The 24814-nt window shown below is 32.6% G+C and overlaps 1 protein-coding gene across 1 annotated transcript; it reads left to right on the plus strand.

Moving 5' to 3' along the window:
* Positions 1-465: 465 nt before the first annotated feature.
* Positions 466-6164, plus strand: LOC149578695 (BTB/POZ domain and ankyrin repeat-containing protein NBCL-like). Its single transcript, XM_089831139.1, has 3 exons — positions 466-1865; positions 4858-5085; positions 5262-6164. Exons 1-3 carry the CDS (start codon positions 1431-1433, stop codon positions 5922-5924), a joined length of 1326 nt encoding a protein of 441 aa, XP_089687265.1. The 5' UTR covers positions 466-1430; the 3' UTR covers positions 5925-6164.
* Positions 6165-24814: the final 18650 nt, after the last annotated feature.

The following is a 24814-nucleotide window of genomic DNA, read 5'->3' on the forward strand; positions in this document are numbered from 1 at the left end:
GTTTTGATTGTGTGAGTAGTTTTATCATCAATATTTTGAATCACATTCTCTGATCTATTGTTAAGATAAGAAGTTTAAAAGATTTTTAAAACACAAGATAATAAATTTTAAAATGTGAACGTCTATTAGAAAAGATCATAAAAAGACTGAAATTTAAATTGAAGGTTGTTCAATTAAAAGAAGATTGTTTGAGAGATAATAAAAAGAGTTGCTATGCACAAAGATAATAAAAAGAGTTGGCACACAAAGAAGTATAGTTATGGTCAAGATAGTTGAAGCAAACTCACGCTGGGTTTCTCTTAAAAAAACAAGTTAAAAGGGAGAGGACAAGTGGGGAAGCTGAGCTCCCATGTGACGTGAGCTTACCTGTATCGATGCATGAATGGCATTCCGTGGATGGCATGGCATGGGATGAGATACGTGTACGGAGGTTATTCATTTCAAAGTTGATCTCGGTGGGATTTTGTTGTTCCCCCAAATGTGAATAATTTTGGGTATCCAGAGTCTTCTGGCGTCTTCACGATTTGGGTTCAGACTTTACTCTTTCAACTCTCTGAGGTCAGGGAGGGGAAGTTACCATATCTGGATTTGATAATGGAGTGGGTATTCTATTGACAGGTTGCTATATAACCATGGAGGGGTCTATAAGCAAAGTCAACTGTTGTGTAAATTCGAAACGCATATATCATGTTGAGCTCATCTGGGTTTCATACATATTAGATATGAAGGCGATGCCTTGCCGACATTTGTAGATTGCAATTAGACGCCTCTTTTGCAGGTGCAGTTGTGTCATGAGAGGAAAGATAAGGATAACAAAATGGCAATACCCATTCTACCTCTGGGTGGGAAGGATGCTGTGATCTGTGATGGGATTTTCGAGGGTCATAACTTTTGATGATTTGGAGATCTGTTTTTGTTGAAATTGTTGATTGACATGGTATATAAGATTAGATGTTGGGATTTATTTTGAAGGTCATTACTTTTGATCTTGAAATCCTCATTGTATACTAAATATTGTAAAGCAGAATCAAGATTGAAGAAAGACTTGTTTTACAAGTAGAATACAAACTTCTTCAAATAGAAGTTTATTTCTAGAATTAGAAGTTTATTTGTAGAATCAAAGTTATTTTTGTACTATTGGATAAGTCATTGGGGTATTAGAATCAAGATCAAAGATAGATTTTGTGAAACAAGTCATGGTGGAAGTGCAGTCGAAAACAACAAGGGCTTCATAGATTAACGTTTTCTGGGTATAAAGTCATGGTCTTTCCTCTCTCATGTAGAAAGGAAGGCTATGACGAAATGCAAAAGTGAAATAAAGAGCAAAGAAAGAGTTCAGCAACTAGAAATAACGTTTTGTGGGTAAGTCGTAGAGAAGGCGTGGATGTTGTATAATAGAGAAGCTAAGGAAAGAGAAGGGAATTAGCACAATGAATACGGATGATCCACTGAAGAGCGTTTCATTGGACTACTTGAATCTTCTCATCAATGGGCAGGCCTTCAGCGATGTGATATTCAGTGTGGAGGGAAGGCAAGTTCATGCCCACAAATGCATTCTGGCTGCCCGGAGTCCCTTCTTCCGGATGATATTCTGCAACAGTGAGGCCATGAATGAGAGAAATGGTACAGGTTCTTGTGTTCAGGTGATTCCTGTAGGAGTTGTGGGGTATGAAGTATTCATGGTGGTGTTGCAGTTCTTGTATAGTGGGCAGGCCTCTATTGTCCCACAGAAGCAGCAAGGGAGGTCCAACTGTAGGGAGAGAGGATGCTGGCATACCCACTGTGCTTCTGCTATTGACCTCGCCCTCGATACTCTCTCTGCTGCCAATTTCTTCGGTGTCGATCAGCTCTCCATTATCACACAGGTTCGCATTCAATCTTGATTTTGTTCAAAAGTTTTGATTTGTTTAGATGATTAATTTTGACTTAAACAACACACACTAAACTTCGACTAACTCTCCATTACCACATTCGCTCACATTCACCCTCCCTCCCCCCTCCCTCCTCTTTAGCTTCAAATCTGTATAAGGGCATCTGATGTAGCAACTCAGAAAACCCTCAACAGTTTACGTTACCCATGGGTTATAAGCCTGTTCAGTTATATCATTTGCTTACTCATTATAATCTCAGCTTTGTAATATGTGCCAAGGCATGTGGTAAGGCTTGGATCTCTTTGTCTGTAGGACAAATCATAATGACACCACCCAGGACACCAGAAAAGGTAGCCTTGACTCAATCTGATTGATATATCAATCAGTTTCAACAGTACCTCTTGTTCATGGATTTGATTGTGCTATGGGATTTTGCATTATTTTCAAATAGGATTGTGTAGCACTGTATGCACCAACGTTCCTGTTCATTGGATTCAACCAGATTTCTGTGACGTTTTATAAATTTGATTGTCAGATTTTTCTATCAATGCCTGAAATCATATTTCATGAATTATTATTAGAATAATAGAAAATTAAAAGAAGAAAATGATTTTATTTATTCAAACTACAAGTTTGCTATATGTAAAAATTGTAGATTTGGCTGTATCTGATTAGTAAGATGGCATTTTCACGTTCTATAATGTTGTTTTGTTGCAAGTTCTGAATTAGGATCGTGTTGAGAGTTTAGAATCTCGTCAGAATAATAGAGAGCTAGAACAAAACATATTTTTTACTCAACCTGCAGATTTTGTACTTTTAGAAAACATAAGCTGTATTCAATTTGATTAATGTCTGATTATCGCAATCGTTAATGCTGTATCTTCTCTACGTCCAATATCAATTATGTTAGGATGTTTTGAATCAACATTTCAAATCAGACTCACTAAATCATTAATATTGACTTGCAAAATAATAAAAAGCTAGTAGATGAAAATGGATTTAAAATTTATTCAAACAAGAAATTTGCAACATGTAGAAAGAAGCCTCGATTTAACTTGCTCAATGTTTGTTAGTTAAATAGATAAAGTTTGTTTTTTTCATTTTCATTCAAACTAAGTACATGAAAGTTACTATTATTTATTCAGTGATCTTAAATTTCAACAATTTATCTTAATTACTTCATGTATCTTTTTATATAGATATTTCTTTAACATAATACGTGATCAAGAATGATTATAGTGAACTGCCATTATCCTCAAAGAATGTTTGATTAAACTATAGTGTTTAATTTAATGACAAAACTATTGTTTCAGACATCAAATCTTCTTCTGTTATGAAAGTTTGAAATACGTAGAAAGAAATCTGAATTATAATTCAGAAGCTTCCAGTATTCATTCACACAAAAGACTTAATTTGTTTTCATTTCAGAAAAAATGCAAGTAATTACTTATATAAAGATATTGAATTTCCACAAACCATGTTAATGACAGTTCAACTCTTCTCAATTTGAAGTCCTGCATGTATTCTTTTGTATCAATATTTTTGAAAATGATATGTCATGAAGAACATGAGTTGCCATTATCAAAGTAGAATGTTTGATTTTATTAACAAAACTGCTATTTTAGTTACCTAGATAAGTTCAAATCTTCTATAGAATTGAAGACATGGATGATCGATTAAGTTGTGCTAATGAAGATTCAAAGTTTCTTCATTTAATCATGATGACATTGGGCTGCCACAATCATAGTAGAATGTTTGATTTTAGCAACAAAACTGCTATTCTAGGTACCTAGATAAATTTAAATATTCTATAGAATTGAAGACATGGATAATCCATTAAGTTGTGCTAATTAAGATTCAAAATTTCTCCACTTAATCATGATGACGTTGAGCTTCCATTATCATAGTAGAAGGCTTGATTTTAGGAACAAAACTTCTTTCATAGATATCTAGATAAATTCAAATCTCCTATAAAATTGAAGACATGGATAACCTATTGAGTCGTGCTAATGAAGATCCAAAGCATCTCCACTTAATCATGATGACATTCAAGTGTCATTATTATAGAAGAATGATTTAGCAAAAAAAATATTACTGTAGGAACTTACATAAGGTCATATCTTCTATAGAATCGAAAACATGGATAGCCAATTAAGTCTTTCCAATGATATCAGAGCTTCTATCTATAATATTGACTTGAATTGAGATATAATTTAGCTGTGCTTAGATTTGATTATGTATTATTTTTTTCATTTACTTGCAGATCCATCATCAGAATACTAGAGAGTTAAGAGTTAGAGAGTTCAAAAGAATGAGTGAATGCACGCAAGTTGAAATGAGATGCAATGGAATTTGTGTATAAGGTGGTGTACTAATATATTTCTGTTATTATAGGTACTTAGATAAGTTCTAGTCTTCTATAGAATTGTAAATATGGATGACCCATTAAATCTTTTCAATGATAGCAAGGAATTTGTCTATTAATCTATAATATTGACTTGAAAAGAAATGTCATATAGTTGTGTGATTATGTGTTTTTATTCCATTCACCACAAGAGAGTTCAAAAAAGATGTGTTTTTTTTCCATTCGCCACAAGAGAGTTCAAAAAAGATAGAGAATGCATGTAAGGTGAAATGAGATGCAATGGAATTTGTGTATAAGGTGGTGTAATAAATTCTAATACTGATATGCAAGAGAATTTGTGTGTAAGGTAGTGTACTATTTTTGTTATTGTAGGTACTTAGATAAGTTCAAGTCTATGCATGACCCATTAAATCCTTTCAATGATATCAAAGATTGTGTTAATTAATCTGTAATATTGACTTGAAAGCAAATATCATATAGCTATGTCTGGATGTGTTGTGTATCTTTTTTGTAGACAGTTCAAAAAAAATTAGAGAATGCATGTAAAGAGAAATGAGATGCAATGGGATTTGTATCTAAGGTGGTGTACTAATCCTAATACTTATGTGTTGGTGGTTGCAGAAACAGCTAGTGAGCATGGTGGAGAAAGCATCGATAGAAGATGTGGCAAGAGTTCTTATGATAGCAGCAAGGAAGCAAGATCTGCACTACCTATACAATATATGTTCCCACTTGATAGCAAGATCTGGACTACCTCCAGAGATACTAGCAAGGCACCTGCCAACAGATGTGACTGCCAAGATAGAAGAAATAAGGCTAAAATCTAACTACGGAAGGACCATCCACCAGGTAGTTCCAACCACTCTTAAACATCATGCACTAAGGAGAAAATTAAATTTAAACCATCCTTAAACATCATGCACTAAGGAGAAAATTAAACTTTTAAAAAAATTATAAATTAACTTTGACTATTTAACACTTTTATCTTGAAATGAAACTTAATATGTGATGTTTAAACCATCCAGGTAGTCCCTGGCAACGAAGCAGGCAGCAAGGGGTCAATGGAGGACCAGAGAATAAGGCGCATGCAGAGAGCTCTAGACTCCTCAGATGTTGAGTTGGTGAGGCTAATGGTGATGGGGGAAGGCCTAAACTTGGACAAAGCCCTAGCATTGCATTATGCAGTGGCTAACTGCAGCAGAGAAGTGGTGAAGGCATTGTTAGAACTAGGAGCAGCAGATGTGAATCACCCTTCAAGTCCTCGAGGAAGGACAGCTCTACACATTGCCTCAGAAATGGTGAATCCAGACATGGTTTCTGTTCTTCTTGACCATCATGCAAACCCTAATGTCAGAACTTACTCTGGCTCCACTCCTTTTGATATGCTCCAATCCTTGGCTTCAGATTTCTTGTCCAGAGGTGGAGGAGTTGGTATCCCCCATTTTGAGCACAACAAGCTCAGGCTGTGTCTTGAACTTCTTCAATCTGCTGCTCTGGTTTTCTCCAGAGATGAAGAAGCTTCCACTTCATTGCAATTGCAGCTTGAAACAAGTGTTGCTTATGTTGCTGACCATCATAACAAAAACAATGGCAATAACAATACTAATGGTGCTTCTTCTTCTTCATCTTCTTCTATGAGTGCATTTGCCTTTACTCCTCCAGGGAATAGTGTGATGCACCAGGGATAGGGTCATTCTGAGATTAGTGAGGGAAGTAGTCATCTTGTTGCTTTGGATTCCACAACATTGTTTTTTAATCTCAGTGGCCAGCTGGCCTGTAAGGACACTTGTCATGATATCAATCATTCCAACTGAGAGTACTCGTGGGTTGTAAAGCTTCTTTATGCTCAATTCATGGACAACTGTAAATTTGCAGCATTTTCACATCTGGTACAAGGTATAAAACAAATTTTTAATTGCTTTTCCAAATTTATCTTTACCTTTATATGAAGTAAAGATTGTTTTACAGCTTCTTGAATATTTTTTATAGTACACTTTATGATCTATCACGCTTAAATAATAAAACACTCCAAAAATAATTGGAACACATTAATCTTCAGAAAGATTTTAGTTTTGAATGGTGATCTTATTGTGAGACTGGATACGTCTATGATAGGTTAGTTTGAAACTGTCTCTATTTGATATGTAAACTTTTTTTCCCTCCCGACATTTTCAATCACACTTCCTGATCTGTTCACCAAATAATAAGACGCTCAAGAAAACCTTTTAAAAACTCCCACTGAAATGGCATGTTCCGAAGCAGTTCCTTTCTTTTCTTTTTCGTTTTCACATTTTGAGTATAAAGTAGCCTCATGAGGCAGGCAGTCGCACAGGGACTTTTGTGCGTCATCACACCAGATAATTTCGCTTTGCATCTACAAGGATTTGCAATTGAATTTGCATCTATGAGAATTTGCAATGATATTTATATTTATAGTTAAATTGGGCTTTTATTTTTATTTTCTAGAAGTAGTAGATTTGGTCATTTGTCTATTTTAAATGTTCTATGAGTTTTTATGCAGCTCATTTAAATAGTTTGACTATTTTAAATGTTTTATTTAAGAAACGAAACTTTGTCTAGTATTTTTGAAAAGAAAAAATTGATGTACATATTTGTATTAATTCATATTCAGCAAGAATTAAAGATGTCTAAATATTCTTTAAACAATCTGCATATTAATTTGCAAAATTCTTAAGAAAACTTTGCATATTAAATATTTGTAACATAACTTTCAGAATAATTGAATCTACAACAAAAGCAGTATCATATTCTGTAATACTTCTAATTATTAATTATGTAAATAATCTTAAGAGGAATATTTTTTTATTAGAATATGTATTGATCCACTTAAGAATATCAAATGTTTTTACTCTATATTTGGGACTCATAATATGTTCTCTAACTTAAACTTTTAAAGAAAATTTATAACTAATAACAACATCCAAATGCATTTTCAAATAATTTGTATGTAAAAATATTTACCAACCCTTGCATTAAATAGTATGATATTTCCTTTCTCTTGAAAAATAGTTATCTAAAGTATTTGCAGACTACAAAACTATAATGTTCCCTATTGGACATTTGGTAGAAGTTTTTAAAGTGATCACAAATTTTTTAATCTAGTATAATTGAAAATAAAAAATAAAATGACATTATATATTTTATATTATACTTATAATACTTAATATATCAATCAATCAACAAGACATTTAGGTAGTACTAGTATTTTAATTATTACTTTTGAGAAATGAACACTCCATGTAACATTTTTTATGTATGATCATTATGATTTTTTCATGTTGCTCTTAATTGATATGGAAATGAAATGGAAAAATATAGACAATAAGTTAACTAGTTCAATCAACAACTTCTATTCCATAAGACTTCAGAATATGAATGGAAAAATGTATTATTCTTGACTAATTTCAAAGAAATAGTATCAAGAAAATTTTGTTTTATTCTTTTGTTTCTTGGAAGATTGATTGATTAATTTATGTGTGATAAAATTGTGTAGAAAAACCCTTTTTGAAAAAAGACTTATATTATTAGAAAAAGAAAAAATACCTTCCTATTAGCCCCTAAAAGATCTAGAAGTCTTCATTACCAATCCAATCAAGATTATTATTTATAACCTTACTAAACTTCACTATAAACCCCTTAAAAATCTCTAAATTTTCATTACCCAACACACTAAACAAGACTAGATGAAGGAATCTAACTCGAGAACCCAATTAATATAAAATTGTGAGTATGAATGCCACTTTAGTTTTTTTTTAAATAGGTAGAAAAACTATCTGGAAGATCTCACACTGACATCAATGAATATCCTCTTGCATAAGCTTCTTACAATTTTCATAAGACATGTACCTAAATTGGGTACCTTGTAACAAACTTAAGTTTTTTAGAAAATTCTTATGATAAAAAATTATAATAGTATTCATAACCATTAGACATGCATTTACAATCCATACTAAGTGTCAAAGAACCACAAACTAGGAGATTCCAATAGAGGACTTCTAGAATTTTTTTCCTTCTCTTGATGAAAACTAGTGAAAGGAATTGTAGCTCATCATAAATTAGATTCCTAACAAAAGTCTTTCTTTTCTAGGTTGTATTTTAGCATGTATGACCCCTAATACTAGATCTTGATATTTTATCTCAATTTTGCATTAAATTATTCCATCTCCATAACAATTGTAAGATCTAGGTCCTAATTTGTTACTATATCGGAGGAATAAATCCTCCACAAGAGACCCACTCCTTGATGCTTGCACCCAAATTTATACTGCTCAATAGCTAGCTTAAAGGAGTATTAAATTTGAGTGTAGATTTTAATGAGATCAAACATTAGCATCTATATGCTAAGGGGAGTGTTATTACTATAAGTTATTTGTCCCAATTTTGATAATATATCATACAATTGCATCCTTGGTTCAAGACCTAAAGAATTCAATCACTCAAGTTATTCTTCTTTGTATCTAGAATGGCAGCAATCTTCAATAATTTTCATACAAGCAATTATTTGTAATTTCTCCTCTAGGCCTTTTGGAGTTATATTAATTCATTAAAGTTGTGAATACATTCATAGAGAATTGCATGAATAGAGGAATGCGACATAATATTCCTCAAATCTAGCCTTGACTATATATCAACATGCTTTCAATTAAATTATTATCAATTTGCAATTTTCATGGTTAATTCAAAAACCATGTATTGTCCTATGAAATCTCACTTAATTTGACATCCATTATTCTCTACATATCCAAATAAGTGGTGAGAACACAACAAAAGATGCAAATCATTAATCCAATTATTTATATTCTATCGATTAATTCAATAGAAAGTGTTAGGGGAAGGTCACCCCAAATTGACCCAATCCAAGGAATATGTCACCCTCACTTATTAAGCCCCTTTTTAATTTCCTAAAAATTGGAAACTTGAGGTCAAATATAGACAGTAATTCTCAAATCTTCTCACAAAATTCAGCTATTAGTTTTTTATTTGACTGCAAGTGAAAAATGTCATATTTTGTCATTATTTTAACATAACTTCTTTAGATTCCATAATTGCATAGTCATCTCACACTCATAATTAAGAACTACTAAATTTAATTTTTCTTATCAAGGATCTAACTTCCTATCTCTCCTACACAATAGAGTGAACTCTATATTACTACTTACCATTTTGGTGAACCCAACACATCTTACATCTTGCTTTTGATTTTCATTTTTGCATAATAAAACTTAAAAAAATCATTTCGTTCATTATTGTATGTTGATATTTTTCCTATTTACATATTATGAATGGGGGTGTTATCTTCCATTGATAGTTCACTTTTATGTTCCATTCAATATTTTCTATTGGAAACTTACAATTGGAACAATTGTTGTTTTGTCATTGATGTCAAATCTATTGATTTGATATATTGGTACCTAATCTATGTTGGAAATATAAGAGGAGTAATTGAAAGGGGAGGGGTAAATCAATTACTATAAAAATAAATCCCAAATCCTTTTGATGTCAATACAAATCAAACTATGATTAAACTGAATACTATTGTAACTCGGGAAACACACATGTACTCGGTTTACACTAGCAAATGTTGTAACTTGGCAGATACTAAAATAACTTGAAAATAATTAACATGAAAACCTTAAGATATTATCTATGATTAATCTTACTTTAACTTAGTTGCAAACACATAAAGAAAATAGTTTGAACACAAATGACACAAAAATTTAATGTGGAAACCCAATTTGGGAAAAAAACCACCAATTGCAACTAGTTATTGATTTTCACTCTTTTGAAGTGAGCCCTATTAGGAGCCAACCCTGTTAAAAGTTACAAAACACACTGTTAGGTGTGACCCTATTAGATGATTTAATCACCCTATTAGGAGTGGCCTTGTTAGAGGTCTTTAAACAATTCAATCTAGAAATGTCACCTTGTTAGAGGATTTACAAATACCTGTTAAGCCAACTTGGTTATGAGATTTTAGATCACTGCAACAATGGTTAGAGAGTAACAATAAGATGACCTAATTTCTAATGCAACTGAATTGCTGATTATAGATCTCACTTTTGGCTTGTATACTTAATCCCTTCTGATTGAATGTATCTTTGTAGCTTAACAAGAATATTTCGCTTATCCTTCCAATTCACTTCCTCTAAGCATCATCGAATCTTCTATTGTGTTCCACACATTCAATCCTCAACTTGACCTTATATTTATACCTTACACATTGTCAAGTTGGCTTGAATATAACTTAGACTACTTAATATTCATCTCCTCAGTCAACTAGAACCAACAAACAAATTAATTGAACTCAATATGCCAAAATAAGAAAATCCTTCATTGGTCGGCCTTGCTCGATAAACACTAACACAACAAAAAAGTTTCTGTGTTAACCAAGTGAACTCAGTTATGACTAAATATTCACAAAGTCCCTTTGGTAACCAAGTGAGCTCGGTTAACACTAGTTCCATCCAACATTTCCTTCATTAACTAAGTGAGCTCGGTTAACACTCAACTTCTACAAACTTTTCTTTAACGACCGAGTGAGCTCAGTAGACATTGTCTTCTAAACTAGGTAAACTCTAGAATGCTTGGTAGACACAAAAAAACTCTCTATAATTCCTAAGTGAGCTCGGCATACACTGATTGGCAATGATATGACATTTTGTGTAACATCAAAGATGATACATAATTAATTAATTTTTTTCAACAATCTCCCTTTTTGGCATTGATGACAACACATGTCATAATAAAATGAATTTTTAAGAGAAATCCTTAGTTTTATTCTAATTATCATCCATGAGAACTCCATCTATCAGTGTAAACTCCCTCTACCTTTAGTTTCTCTATCTGTCAGCAAAACTCTATTTTTAGTATCTCTTGAAATTTATACTCTTCCTCTTTATAAAATTTCTATGAGGTATGACAGTAAACTTCTCCCTCTTTGACATCTCATGCCAAAGACAATATTGGTAAATAAAAATATACCTCATGTACTAATTCATTTGCAATGTGCCTTTGTCAATACTACATCAACTAACTAATTTCAACATGCTCTAGTTGATGCATCACTAAACATCTTTTTAGTGAGCTTCAGATAGGGGAATAACCTCTAACTTAGCTCTTATATACCAAAATGCATCCTTAGGTAATGGCTTAGTGAATATATCTACAATTTTCTCTTTAGTATTCACATATTCCAATCTTACCTCTTTATCTTGTATCAATTCTCTCAAAAAATGATATTTTATAGAAATGTTCTTGGTTTTGGTATGCATTATAGGATTCTTTGATATATTGAATTTGTAATGGTGTTATCACAAAAGATAACTACTGGATCCTTGATCTCTATTGTCCTACCTGCCAAAGTTGCTTGAACCAAACAATATTTGAACAATTAACTATTGCTGCCACATATTATGCCTATGTTGTGGACAAAGAAAAATAATTCTACTTCTTGCTTGTCCAAGACACTAGTCTTTCACTAGAAGAATACTCCACCACTAGTGCTCTTTCTGTCATCAACACTTCCTACCCAATCAACATCTATGAATGCTTTCAAATCAAAGTTTCCTTCCCTTTTGTACCATAGTCCATATTCTTCAGTAGCTTTCAGATACCTCATTATTCTCTTGATTTCCATCATGTGATTTTCTTTAAGATTTTTTTAGAATCTTGCCACCATGCCAACTGCCAATGCAATATTAGGCCTTGTGTGCACTACATATTGCAACTTTCCAATCATTGATCTATATGTTGTCTAATCTACCTCTTTGGAATCATCATTTTTGGAAAGCTTATGTCTAGTAGACATAGGCATTCCAACTAGTCTTGAATCTTTTATTCCAAACTTTTTAAATATATCCTTGATATATTTGGATTGAATAATGTAGATGCCATCTTTCTTCTATTGGATTTGCAATCCAACAAAGAAGTGTATCTCTCCAAACATGGACATCTCAAAGTTTTTACTCATCTCTTCTAAAAATGTCTTGCATAAGTCATAATTTCCTATAAATAAAGTATCATCCACAAATATTTCTTCCAATACAATCTTCTTGTCTTGTCCTTCTTTGATATGAAGGTTGTTGTTATCATTTTTTTTTTGAAAACAAATCTTTATCAAGTAGTTATGAAGTCTTTCATACCAAGCTCTAGGAGCTTTCTTACCAAGCTCTGGGAGCTTTCTTGAGACCATACAATTCTTTGTGTAATTTACAGACCATATCCCTTTTGTTGGGACCTACAAAACTTTCAAGTTGTTCTATATAGACTTTCTCATCAAAGATTCCATTCAAGAATGCAGATTTCGCATCCATTTGATAAACTTTAAACCCTTTATGTGCTACATATGCTAGTAAAGTTCTAACACCTTCCGATCATGCAACAGAAGCAAAATTTTTACCATAATCAATACCTTTTTCTAGAGAATAACCTTTACAAACTAACCTTGCTTTGTTTCTGAAAACTTCTCCATCTTCATTTAGCTTATTTCTAAAAACCCACTTTGTGCCAATTACATTTTTATCTTGGGTATAGGAACAAGAGTCCAAGTCTTATTTCTCTCTATTTTCTCAATCTCTTCATTTATAGCTTCAATCCAAATTTCATTAACCAAAGCATCTTTTATTGATCTAGGTTCAAATTTAGCAAGAAAACATGTCCCTTTTAATTTTTTTATTGTCATTGTTCCATTTGACTTGTCTCCAATGATCTGATCAGGTGCATGGTGCCTTCTGACATATCTTGTTTACACAAGTACTTCAAATTTGGAGTTTGTTCCATTAACCTCTTCATGATCTTCTACATCAAGCTCATGTTCCACTGTCTGTGACTTGCATCCATTAGACTTAGTTTTCTCTAGCACTAGCTCAATAGCTTTTGACTGCAACCTAGGTCCTTCAGACTGTGACTGAGGTTGCACTGGTTGCAACTCAATAGCTTTAGGAGATTTTGGAGACTCAGGAGGTGAGGCCTCTTGACTTCTAAATAGATTTGGCAATGTATCAGGTTCATAATAAACAAATATTATGTTATCTTTTGGTTCTTTATTGCTCTCTTCTTCACTCTTTTCTACAAACTAATGAATTCTCACATGTGCACTTTCTGTGATTTTATGAATAGATAAATTCAAACATTTGTATGCTTTACTTCTGTGAGAGTATCCTAGTAATAAGCCTTCATCACCTTTGACATCAAATGTACCTTTCCTAGATTCCTTCAAGATATAACATTCACTACCAATACTTTCAAGTAACTTACATTAGGTTTGTAACCATACCATAGTTTATAAGAAGTTTGATTTGAGTCTTTCTTCAACTATACTCTATTCAAGGTATGCACTACAATACTAATTATTTCCTTTCAGTATGTGATTGCAATATTCTTTCATATCATCAAGGTTCTTGCATAATCCATGATGGATATGTTCCTTCTTTCTACTATACCATTTTGTTGTGGTGTACCAGGGGTTGATAGTTGTCTATTAATTCCTTTTCAATGCATAATTCATTGAATTCATTGGAAATGAATTCACCACCTCAATTTGGTCTCAAACATTTTAGCTTCTTTTCAGTTTCCTTCTCTACTGTTGCTAGATACAACTTAAATTTTGAAATGCTTCTGAATTCTCTTTTAGATACATTACAGTCATCATTCTAGAATAATCATCAACAAAAAGAATAAAGTACTTATCTCTGTTGTAACTCTCTCAATAGGTCCACATAAGTTTGTATGAACTAGCTCCAAGACTTCTTCTAAATGATAGTCTTTTCTATTGAAACTTGTCTTTCCCATCTTACCAATTTGACAATTTTTGAATAGGTCCATATCAAGTTTCCTTAGGCTAGGAATACCTCTTATTCTTTTCTCCTTTCTTATCTTGATTAGATTATAAAAGTTTACATGACATAGTCTTTTATGCCATAACTAGCTTTCTTCTGCTTGAGTAATAAAATATGAACTTTCACTGAGATCTAGGTAGAATAGATTACCTTTTTTTTGTTTGCCAAACCTAACTAGATTTCATTTTCCATCTAGTAGTTTGGCCTTCCCATTCATGAATTCTACCTTAAATCCAATGTTATTCAAATATGCCACACTCAATAGATTATGCTTTAGTCCTTCAATCCAATAAGCATTATCACATCTAAGTTCATTGGTTAGTGAGATGCAACTTGTTCCCTTTATGCAACAAGGTTCATTGTTTCCAAATCTCACACTACCACCATCATAATGTTTCGCATGTTCAAATTTTATTTTATCACCAGTCATATGATGTGAGAATCCACTATCAATAATCCATGTATCATTCTTGCTAACATGATAGGTAAGTGTCATTTTATTTCCTTCATCATCATATTCATCTTTTATAGCAATATATACCATTTCATCATCTTCACTACTATCTGAGTCTTTAGCTATAAAATAAGATTTCTTACCTTTGTCTTTGTAGTCCTTGAAATTCTTGAAATCCTTCTTCCCTTTGTACATGTTGTGCTTCTTTTCATCTTTGTCTTCTCTATTTGGACATCTTGCAACAATGTGTCCAACTTCTTCACAAGAGAAATAGATTAAAGGAATCTTTCCTTTGTACTTGCCTTTGCCTTTGGGATACCATCTTGCAAGAAATTATTCAATGGCTTCAATATCACTATCAATATTGTCTTCCTCTTCACTTTTAGATTGATTTCCTTTTGACCTTTTGTTTCTCTTCTTCGATGACAACTTGGCTTTAAATGTAGACTCAAGATTTCTAGAACTAGCAACATAATTATCATAGTTATCTAGCTCAAATATTGTTAATTTTCCAACTAATGCATCCAATGATATGTCATTCTTTGGATTGCATCTCATTTCTTGAATTGTTGATACCCTAATTGCATAAGGAAGAAGTGTTCTAAGAAATTTACTTACCACTATTTCATCTTCAATCTTTCCTCCTAAAGCTTTGATAACACAAACACTAGCTTTGATTCATTCTCTATATTTTGCAATGTTCTCATCTTTATTTGATCAAATTGTCATCTAAGACTTTTGGCTTTAGCTCTTCTTACATTATCAACTCCTCCATAGATGGCTTTCAGCTTGATCCACATTTCATAAGCAATTTCACAATCTTTGACCTCATCAAATTTGGGATAGCTGAGAGATGAAGCAATATCAATCATCATGATGTTATGGCTCTTCTTCTCTGCAATTTCTTCAACAATAATAGTTCCAACAGGTGTCGTGTATTTGGTGTTTACAAATTATGATTAAACTATATTATGTTGTAACTCAAAAAACACACATGTACTTGGTTTACACTAGAAAATGTTGTAACTCGATAGATACTAAAATAACTTGGTAAATACTGAACATGAAAACCTTAAGGTATCATCTATGATTAATCTTAATTTAAATTAGTTGCAAACACATAAAGGAAATAGCTTGAACACAATTGACACCAAGATTTAACATGGAAACCCAATTTGGGAAAAAACCACCAATTGCAACTAGTTAATGATTTTCACTCTTCTAAAGTGTCATGTTGGGAGCCAACCTTGTTAAAGGTTACAAAACACACTGTTATGCGTGACCCTATTAGAGGATTTAATCACCCTGATATTAGGAGTGGCCTTGTTAGAGGCCTTTAGAAAATTCAATCTAGAAATGTTACCTTGTTAAAGCATTTAAAAGCAGTTGTTAAGCCAACTTGGTTAAGAGATTTTAGATCATTGCTACAATGGTTAGAGATTAACAATGAGATGACCTTATTTCTGATGCAACTAAAGTGCTGATTACAGATCTCAATTCTGGCTTGTATACTTGATCCCTTTTGATCAAATGTATCTTTGCAACTCAACAAGGATATTTTGCTTATCCTTCCAATTAGCTTCCTCTAAGAATTATCAACTCTTTTATTGTGTTCCACACATTCAATCCTCAACTTGACCTTATATTTATATCTTACACATTATCAAGTTAGCTTGAATACAACCTAACTACTTAATATTTATCTCCTTAGTCAGATAGAACCAACAAACAAATTAATTTAACTCAATATGTCAAAACAAGAAAATCCTTTGTTAACCAACCTTTCTTGGTAGACACTAACATAGCAATGATTTTTCTATGTTAACCAAGTGAACTCGGTTAACACTGCATATTCACAAAGTACCTTTGGTAACCAAGTGAGCTCGATTAACACTGGTTCCATCCAACATTCTCTTCATTAACTGAGTGAGCTTGGTTAACACTTAACTTCTATAAACTTTCGTTTGATGGTAGACATTGTCTTCTAAACTATGTAAACTCTAGAATGCTCGATAGACACAAGAAACTATCTTCAAGTATCGAGTGAGCTCAGCATACAAAGATTGGCAATGATATGATATTTTGTATAACATCAAAGACAATACACAATTAATCAATTATTTTCAACAATCTAAATGTCATATCTATTTTGATTGATGAAGAGGATTTGAAAAGTTTCTCATAACAATAGCACCTAGAGGAAAGGTTGAGTTATGAAAAATAAGTTACAATGAATATTTGATTAGATAGACTTTGATAAAGAAAATTGATTGTTTATATAAATAAAGTTAAACAAAGCTGAGAGGAAGTATAAAATATAGTTAGTTCTGAGTAATGCTAGTATCAACTAAGCTACGGTTAGTGCCAAGAAAATATAGTGTTGACCAAGCATTAGCATCAACCAAACAAGACAATCCATGCCAAGCCGAAAAGCTTTATAGCCACCGAGTATTTCAGCGATGACTAACTGTGAGAATTTAGAGATTTTCGAGTGATAATATAAGAATGAATTCAAGGAAATCATGAGGTCAAGCTAACTCAATCAATTTATTGGGAGATGTAAACCACATTGAAGATAATATTGATGAGTTGTATCATCAAATTCAAGGCAAGGATTAGGTAAAGCCTAATAGATGAATTCTAGAGAAGTTTCTAGAAGAAGATCAAGAAGATGGACATATACAGTGAATTGAGTTGAATTTGATTGTAAACCATAAGATCTACGGTGAATGTAGAAAAAGGTAAAGCACAAGTTGTATATTTAAAGAGGCACAAAGTTGAACAAACATTGCAAATGAGTTCCAAGGAAGAGTGCAAGTATGTGTATGTGTGAAGCTTGTATATTAGGAGAGACCATATAGAGGAAGGTTGATAAAAAATGCATGAGTGTGAATGAATGTGAAGATAAAGGATAAAGCTTGCAGATATGATGTTTTTATTGATAAGTATGTTAGAGTATAAGGCTTGAGTGTTGATGAGAAGAGTGGACTAATTGTTTGAATGGTGTCCAAGCAAATCAAGATCAGAGATGTCAATGGAAGGCTTATATGTTAAACCAACATAAGGATTGAACATAGATCTGAACCTACAAAAGTGAGTTCTAATTAAACAGATCAAAACCTAATTTTTTCTTTCTAGTCATTGTAAATAGTTTGTATTGAAATCCTTTTAACAGAGGTTGACCTAATGGTTATTTCAAGATTTAATAGCCTGTGTGAATCCTTTAACTAAGTGATATTCTAAATGGAATGATCAAAGTCCTCTTGTAAGGCCACTCCTAATAGGGTGATTAAATCCTCTAACCAGGTCACATTTAATAGTGTGTTTTGTAACTATTTAATCTAGGGTTGGCTCCTAACAAAGTTCACTTCAAAAGAGTGACATGTTGTTGGCAGTTTTTCCCAAATTGGGTTTTCATGTAAAATCCTAGTGTCAAAACTGTGATGAATGCTTTATGTGTATTTACATTTGATAATTTCATTATACAATGCAAGTTGTGTTGATGATAGTTTTACAATATAGATCGAGCAACAACATGATAAGCAATACAATGAAGTATTTATAGTTTTATTGTTCAAGTGGTACATATTGACCTTGAGTAACTAATTCAACCTCCTCTCAGTTATTCTAAACATTTCTAACAATTTTCAAGATGTTACATTTCATGCATATGATGATAACTTAGGTATTCCTTTCATTAATATCCATAATATAAGGTAAAAATACAGATCTGTGTCACTGTTTAGGATACCAAAACCTTTTTTGGTCAAATTTCATTTCTCTATCAAAACTCAATTTCAAAAATAAAAATAAAATTACTCTTTTATAGATATCAGATTCAGTATCATCATTATATAATTTTTTGAGTGTTTTGATTAGTTATAATATGTTATAATTTCAAAATATTATAAGTCAATATTTCAACATTTTAGAAGACGCTCCCTCCAAAAAGGAAAAACAAATAGTAAACCATATCAAAAAAATTTAAAAATTATATTTATCTCTAGAGAAGAGAATCCTCTTCACTAATATGTAATTTTTTTTCAAAAATGTGTAGATTTGATAGGGAAGTTTTGATAGGAGGAAAAAACTATTGGATTCTGATAAGGTCAAGCTTGAGTACTTAGAAAATATACATAAAAAATAATTATTTCTTTTTTTTGTTCCCTAGCTATACATGTCATCTATAAGATATTTTCAAATTAAAACAAAATAGATGATTTGCGTATACTTGTTTGACAAGAACTACACCCTATATTTTTTATAGGTAAAAAAGGGACTTCAAAATTAAAAAAACTGAATAAATTCTTAATCAAAAAAATTATTAAAATTATAGGCATAAAATTCATCCAATTCTACACATTTCAACAATTTACATCATCTTCAAATTATAAACACAAATACCATTTTTTTTGTCATTAATGTTGAACTGTCGCATTCTGAAATCTTGTTTCTTTATAAAAGGTGACACAGGTTTGTGCTTCTACCCTATATCTCTTCCAAAATTGATCCCACTTTTGAGGATATTTTGGTCCAAAAAGATACTTTTAGCACTTTTCTCAATGAACTCCCTCTTTGGAATGATTCATTAGAGAATTATGTTGTTTATTCTCTTAATATGTACCCCCAAACCACGAGGATACCTTGATGAAAAATGATGATATTGTGGTATGAGATATTGATGTTTTTTACAATTCCCTTAAGGAAACATTAACTTATTTTCACTTGAATAGACTTCCCTATAGAGATGAAGCATTAGTGATTATATTTGTCACTCTTATAAAATTTATCTATTTACATGTTTGTATCTTTCCTTGATGAATTAATGAATTATGTGAAATTTTGTATATGTTTCCCAATCATTTCAAATTTTTAATAACCAAATTTTTAATTACAACTAATAAAACAATATATTTTTTATGTTATGATAACTTTGCAAGAAAAGTTACTTGGCAACAATGACAGGTTCATAACAACTTTTACATGTTTTGGCCAATGGACCTCAAACTTGCATAATTAGTTCCAAATACCCCATGATGGCCTCAAATGACCTTATTTACATAAAAGAATGTATGCACACACACACAAAAAAAACTCGAATTTGGTCATTTGAAACAACACATACTCCTATGGTGTTACAACACCACTAAGGAAAAGGGTAGATGTCATGAGGGTTAGAAAAAGCTAAGTAAGGAATGAAAAGAGCCCTTTTCTATCTTTAGGGCCTCTATCCCTATTAGAAATTTGTTTAACACTCCCCTTGAGATTCATGACAAGGGCTTAACCACCTCATGTGTACTATAAATTGATTAGTTGTATCAACAATTGATAGACTGGTCTTTTGGTGCAACAAAAACCCCACTCTAACAAGTGGTATCAGAGCTTGGTCACAGGTTCAAATCCTCAGATCCTCAGGTAACGTTGAAGGGGAGATTGTTAAAATTTGTTAAGTGCTCCCCTCGAGATTCATGACAAGGGCTTAACTGCCTCCTATGTACTATAAGTTAATTGGTTTTATTGAACATTGATAGATTGGTCTTTTGGTGCAACAACAACCCCACTCTAATAGTCCCCACATGTGGAATATCACTTTCTAGATTAATTTTTTTTAGACCATAATAACAAGAATCATTGTTAATCATGGAAAGATAGTTGGATTTTTTGTTATTAGTATATATCCTATAAAAGATTATAAATAGATACCCTAGAACAAACTTTGGTTTTTTCCCATGGTGGATAGTAATAGTAACAATTCTCACTTTATATCTATATGTATAAAAATTATGATGTGATTATTAAATCTATAATTTTTGGTATTTTGAATGATATAGTTACACTAAGTCTAATAGCAGTAGGTATTTGATGTCTAGTATGAAATTAGAATGATATCCATAGCCATCTAATTGTATTTTCCTTTTGTTGACTAATATAATTGATTTTGCCTATTATCTATAAAAAAAGAGAGGAATGCAACAATATTCCCAAATGATAGAAATCACATGTATGATATATTAAAACAATGACAATAATGGAAAAGTAATGTTCTGATTAGGTAAAGTGGGACAGGGCCCGAACCTATACAATAAAACAAAAAGCAAGATCGTCAAAGTAACATCAATTAATAATGACATGCAAAATGGAATTCATAAGAGTTGAATTCAAAAGGCTTTGAAAGGAGCCACAACTAGCTAGACCTAGGGTCCAACACTTACACTTTTAATTTTTCAAAAACAAAGAGATTTAAACTAGAAACCGACGAAATCTCCTTGCTCCCAACAAAGGAGGGAATGGAAAACTTATGTTACAGTTGCAATGTGAAGAAGTTAAAAAAGTGGCATCACAACTAGTAACCACTTGTTCATATCTACATATACTTTTTGTAATTATTTTTTTGATTATTTATTCACAATCATAGTTCAAAGATAATTCTACAACATTTTTCACATAGATTACAGCTTTAAATTTCAATTAAATTAATATTTATAGTCAAATATATTTGATCACTTAAGTAGAAAAAGACATCATGATTGAGTGGTTGTATCATAATCATTTCTTTTATAACTTGCTCATACTTCTAATCAAGAAGAACAAGTATCAGCATGATACACTTTTACTCCCATGTGAATAAGAAAATAAATCTATGAATGACATTAAAGCATTCACATTAAATTAAACAACAAATTATAATTGAATTAATATTTGAAGTCAAAAATATCGATACTTCAATAGGGAAAATACATTATGATTGAGTATTTTAGAACTTTTTAATATATTTTGTGAAATTTGCAAGGGACGTTGTTCACCACATCTCTTATTTTGATGTTTGAGCTTTGTATTGAACAAGACTTGATTCCTACTAGCCAAAGAGACCCAACAACTAACAGGTGTCCAATAACTATGATAGTTTTATCATAGATCCACCCCAATTACTAGTCTTAGATGAACCCCAAAAAATAAAAACACATGTACGAATTTAGTAAAAAAATTAGTTGATTCGGTTGGTGATGGACCAATTTGTGCACTGACATTTAACCACAAGTGTTGGCATTTTTTGAGTGAACAACTATTAGTGCATGAACACAGGGTCTAGGTGAATGTTTTGAAATGACATTTTTTTACCACTTTGTGCTCCACGATCCTTTCAAAGAGATCTATGAATACCCCAAAGCCGAAACCTTATCTTTAATATCTTCACTCACCCATTGAGGTACACCAAAAAAAATTGCCAAAATTTGACTTTTAATTTAAGAATTCTAGGTACACAAAGTTAGCCTAAGCGACTACTAGAACTTTTTCCTAAAGACTCATTATAAATCTTTCGAATTTACTTGTAAACCAAAGATTCATTGACAGAAAACAAATTTTAAAATAAACGTAAAATCCTTCAAACACATATCGTTTATAATCAATTTTTTCACAACCACACATACTTCATCACTATTTAATCGTATAGATTGCACCCCTGATTTTCAATCAAATTATACTTCAGTCAAAATGTCGGTCCATTAAAGTAGAACAAGGACAATATGATTGAGCTGTCTTATTGGGAACCGATTACAAATTACACATTTTTCTAATCGAGAAGGTTTTTGTCTGCTTGCATTTTGTTTTCAATCAGAAAAACCGTGGCATATCTCAGGTGCTCGGCATGCCGGGAGCGTTCAGATAACTGCAGGCTATTGCCCATTAAAATAGCACACGAGTACCCTACTCTACTCAACTCGTACAAAGTATGCGTACATCTGCCTTTAATGTTGTCTGTAACCAAATTACTTCTCACAGCTCAAGATCATAGATTTCCGCTGCAAATCAACATTACATACAAACTACAATCCACAAGGTAATGATAAGCTCCAATATAGTTCTCAGATAATGAGAAACTGTAGTGAAAATACAGAATTGAACAGAGATTAGAGGTTTGTTTATGGGCTCATTTAGTGAGCGGAATAGGAATACCTATTTTGGAATACGTATTTCAAATTATTTGAATTCCTTGTTTGGATGCACCAAAATGGGATTGGAATACAAGGTAAAATAGGAATACGTATTCCAATTTAGGCCCAAAAATTGGGTTTTGCAATTCCACCCAAATAGGTGTTATTGGAATACGTATTCCTATTCTATCTTTTAAAATTTTAGAAAACATAAATTTTCGGGTTCACAAATTCCCATCAAATATTGGTTGAACCAAACGACGAATAGGAATACGTTCTATTCCAGAATACGTATTCCAAAATATGTATTCCAGAATATGTATTCTTATTCCGCTCACCAAACGGGCCCTATAGGAATAGAGATTAGGAATGTAATATTGGGAATAGGAATGCAATATTCTAATAATAATAAATATTTTTTGAAATGGGTATAAGTTCATTTTAGAGGGAAAATGAGAATATATATTCCTATTACCTATTCTAACTGACAAACCAAATGGAGAATTGAGAACGTATTCCAAATTTTCTATTCCTACTCCAGCAACAACAAAAAAGACTTCATTTTAGTGATAGTGGTTATAATAAGAAATTCTAATAAAATAACTTGTATTTGTCAATGAGCCATTTGTCTACCCAAGATTTACAAAGAGCCCACCAAGGATCAAGTCCAACGGACACTTTAAGAGATAAGGTCGTGCTCCTCATGATTTTGACACCATGGTTACACCTCAATTCTTAACTCTACAATGTGGGCCCAAATTTGAATTTGAATTGAAGGAACAACAATGAGAAACATGACTTGTTTGTGATAGTGAATTGACTGGAAGTCATAATGAGATACTCAAATGGATATTGGAATTCGGGCAGGCAGGAAAGGGAATGATGGGTGCAAAAGGGCATTATGAAGATGTAAAGTAGCCCAAGGACATATTGGAGAGCTTTCCTTGTTTCTTCTCATAAGTTGCTACAATTTAGCCCTAATTTACGTTGTTGCAGTGCATTGGAAATAAAAGTGTCAGTAAATGGTGGTGCTCAGAAGACTGGCACTGCCAATTTGTCGGCATTCCTTCTGAATCTTTCAAAAGTTGTGAGAGTCTGTGCCATTCTCTGTCATGTCAATACCCAGTCTACTCTACAAAATAATGGGCATACGAATCACAATCACATCATATCATTTTCTCGTTTCATGATGCCATGGATTAGATGGGCAATCTCCAAATCCAAGAAAAAGGAGTGTTTTTTTCTTCACATGACATGTGCGAATTCATTAGCAATCCAAAAGCGCCAATAGAATTCAAGATGAAAATGTTTGTACTGGAAAAGGAAAGAGACAGTTTCGGTAAATTCGAGTCACAGCTGTTTGAAAGTGGAAACGGCAACACCAAAAAGCAGGTCAAAGCATGATGCGCTCGTGACCCAAACATTTTTGGGCAATTTCTGAATGAGGAATGGAAGGAGAATTCAATGTCTTTCGGTCAGTTCATTGCAGATTGTGCACCGCTGCCCGCTGCCCTACCCCTGCCCGTTGCCCTTTACCATACAGATTGCCCGTTTCGTGCGCTTAGGGAAGCGCGCAGGCCGCACATGGTGGAAATCTTGATGAACAAAGTGAAGAATTGGGGTTGGGCCAGCTTTTAGGGTTAAATCAGGATAGCCGACAGTCGCATCGATCAGCGCGCACCGCTGAGTTGGGCGTTAGATTTGGTGTTTTCCCTCTCGCTTCCATCACTTCATGGGGTCACATGGGGCGTTCATAAAGCTTGTTTACGGGCAATAACACTTTTCCGTGCTGCGCCACCGCCATGGATGAATTTGATGGCACTAGCATGGGTTGGTTTAGTTTGCTAATCAGTTTTAGAGTACTTTAGGTTTTTAGGTCATCAATTAGTTGGTTTGTTATCAATTCTAGAGTACTTGAGGTTTTGTTTTGGTCCTTTGATTAGTATTAATCAATCTTAGAGTACCCTTAAGTGAACTTTTCACTTGATTGTAGTATGTACAAGTCATGGGTATTGAGTTTGTTGTGCTTCTTAGTAAGGTCAATGTTGAATTAATCATTTATACAAATGAACAACATGTGATACTAAAAAATTTATGTTTATGTTTTTTTTTTTTTGGGAGTAGAGGAGGGGTTGGGGGAGGAGGGGGATGGCGAGATGGGGAGGTGGGGTATTAGATTTCTTTAGAGGATGAGTCTCATTCATTAATAAGTTTATAAATATTATAATTTTTTATAGAGTAAGGCAAGATGAGGTTTTGAAAAAACTATTTCTAATAAAGTTACTGATATAAATGTGATTGATGTAACAATTATATTAAGTTGTCAATGACAA

Source organism: Cupressus sempervirens, chromosome 1 (genome assembly GCF_028749045.1).
Source record: "Cupressus sempervirens isolate cs-2001-9-10 chromosome 1, ASM2874904v1, whole genome shotgun sequence".
NCBI classification, from domain to species: Eukaryota; Viridiplantae; Streptophyta; class Pinopsida; order Cupressales; family Cupressaceae; genus Cupressus; species Cupressus sempervirens.

Coding starts and splice junctions, on each gene's coding strand:
- LOC149578695 (XM_089831139.1), top strand. CDS start 1,431: ATGAATACGGATGATCCACTGAAGAGCGTTTCATTGGACTACTTGAAT. Junction 1,866..4,857: donor AGCTCTCCATTATCACACAG/GTTCGCATTCAA, acceptor TGGTGGTTGCAG/AAACAGCTAGTGAGCATGGT. Junction 5,086..5,261: donor ACGGAAGGACCATCCACCAG/GTAGTTCCAACC, acceptor TAAACCATCCAG/GTAGTCCCTGGCAACGAAGC.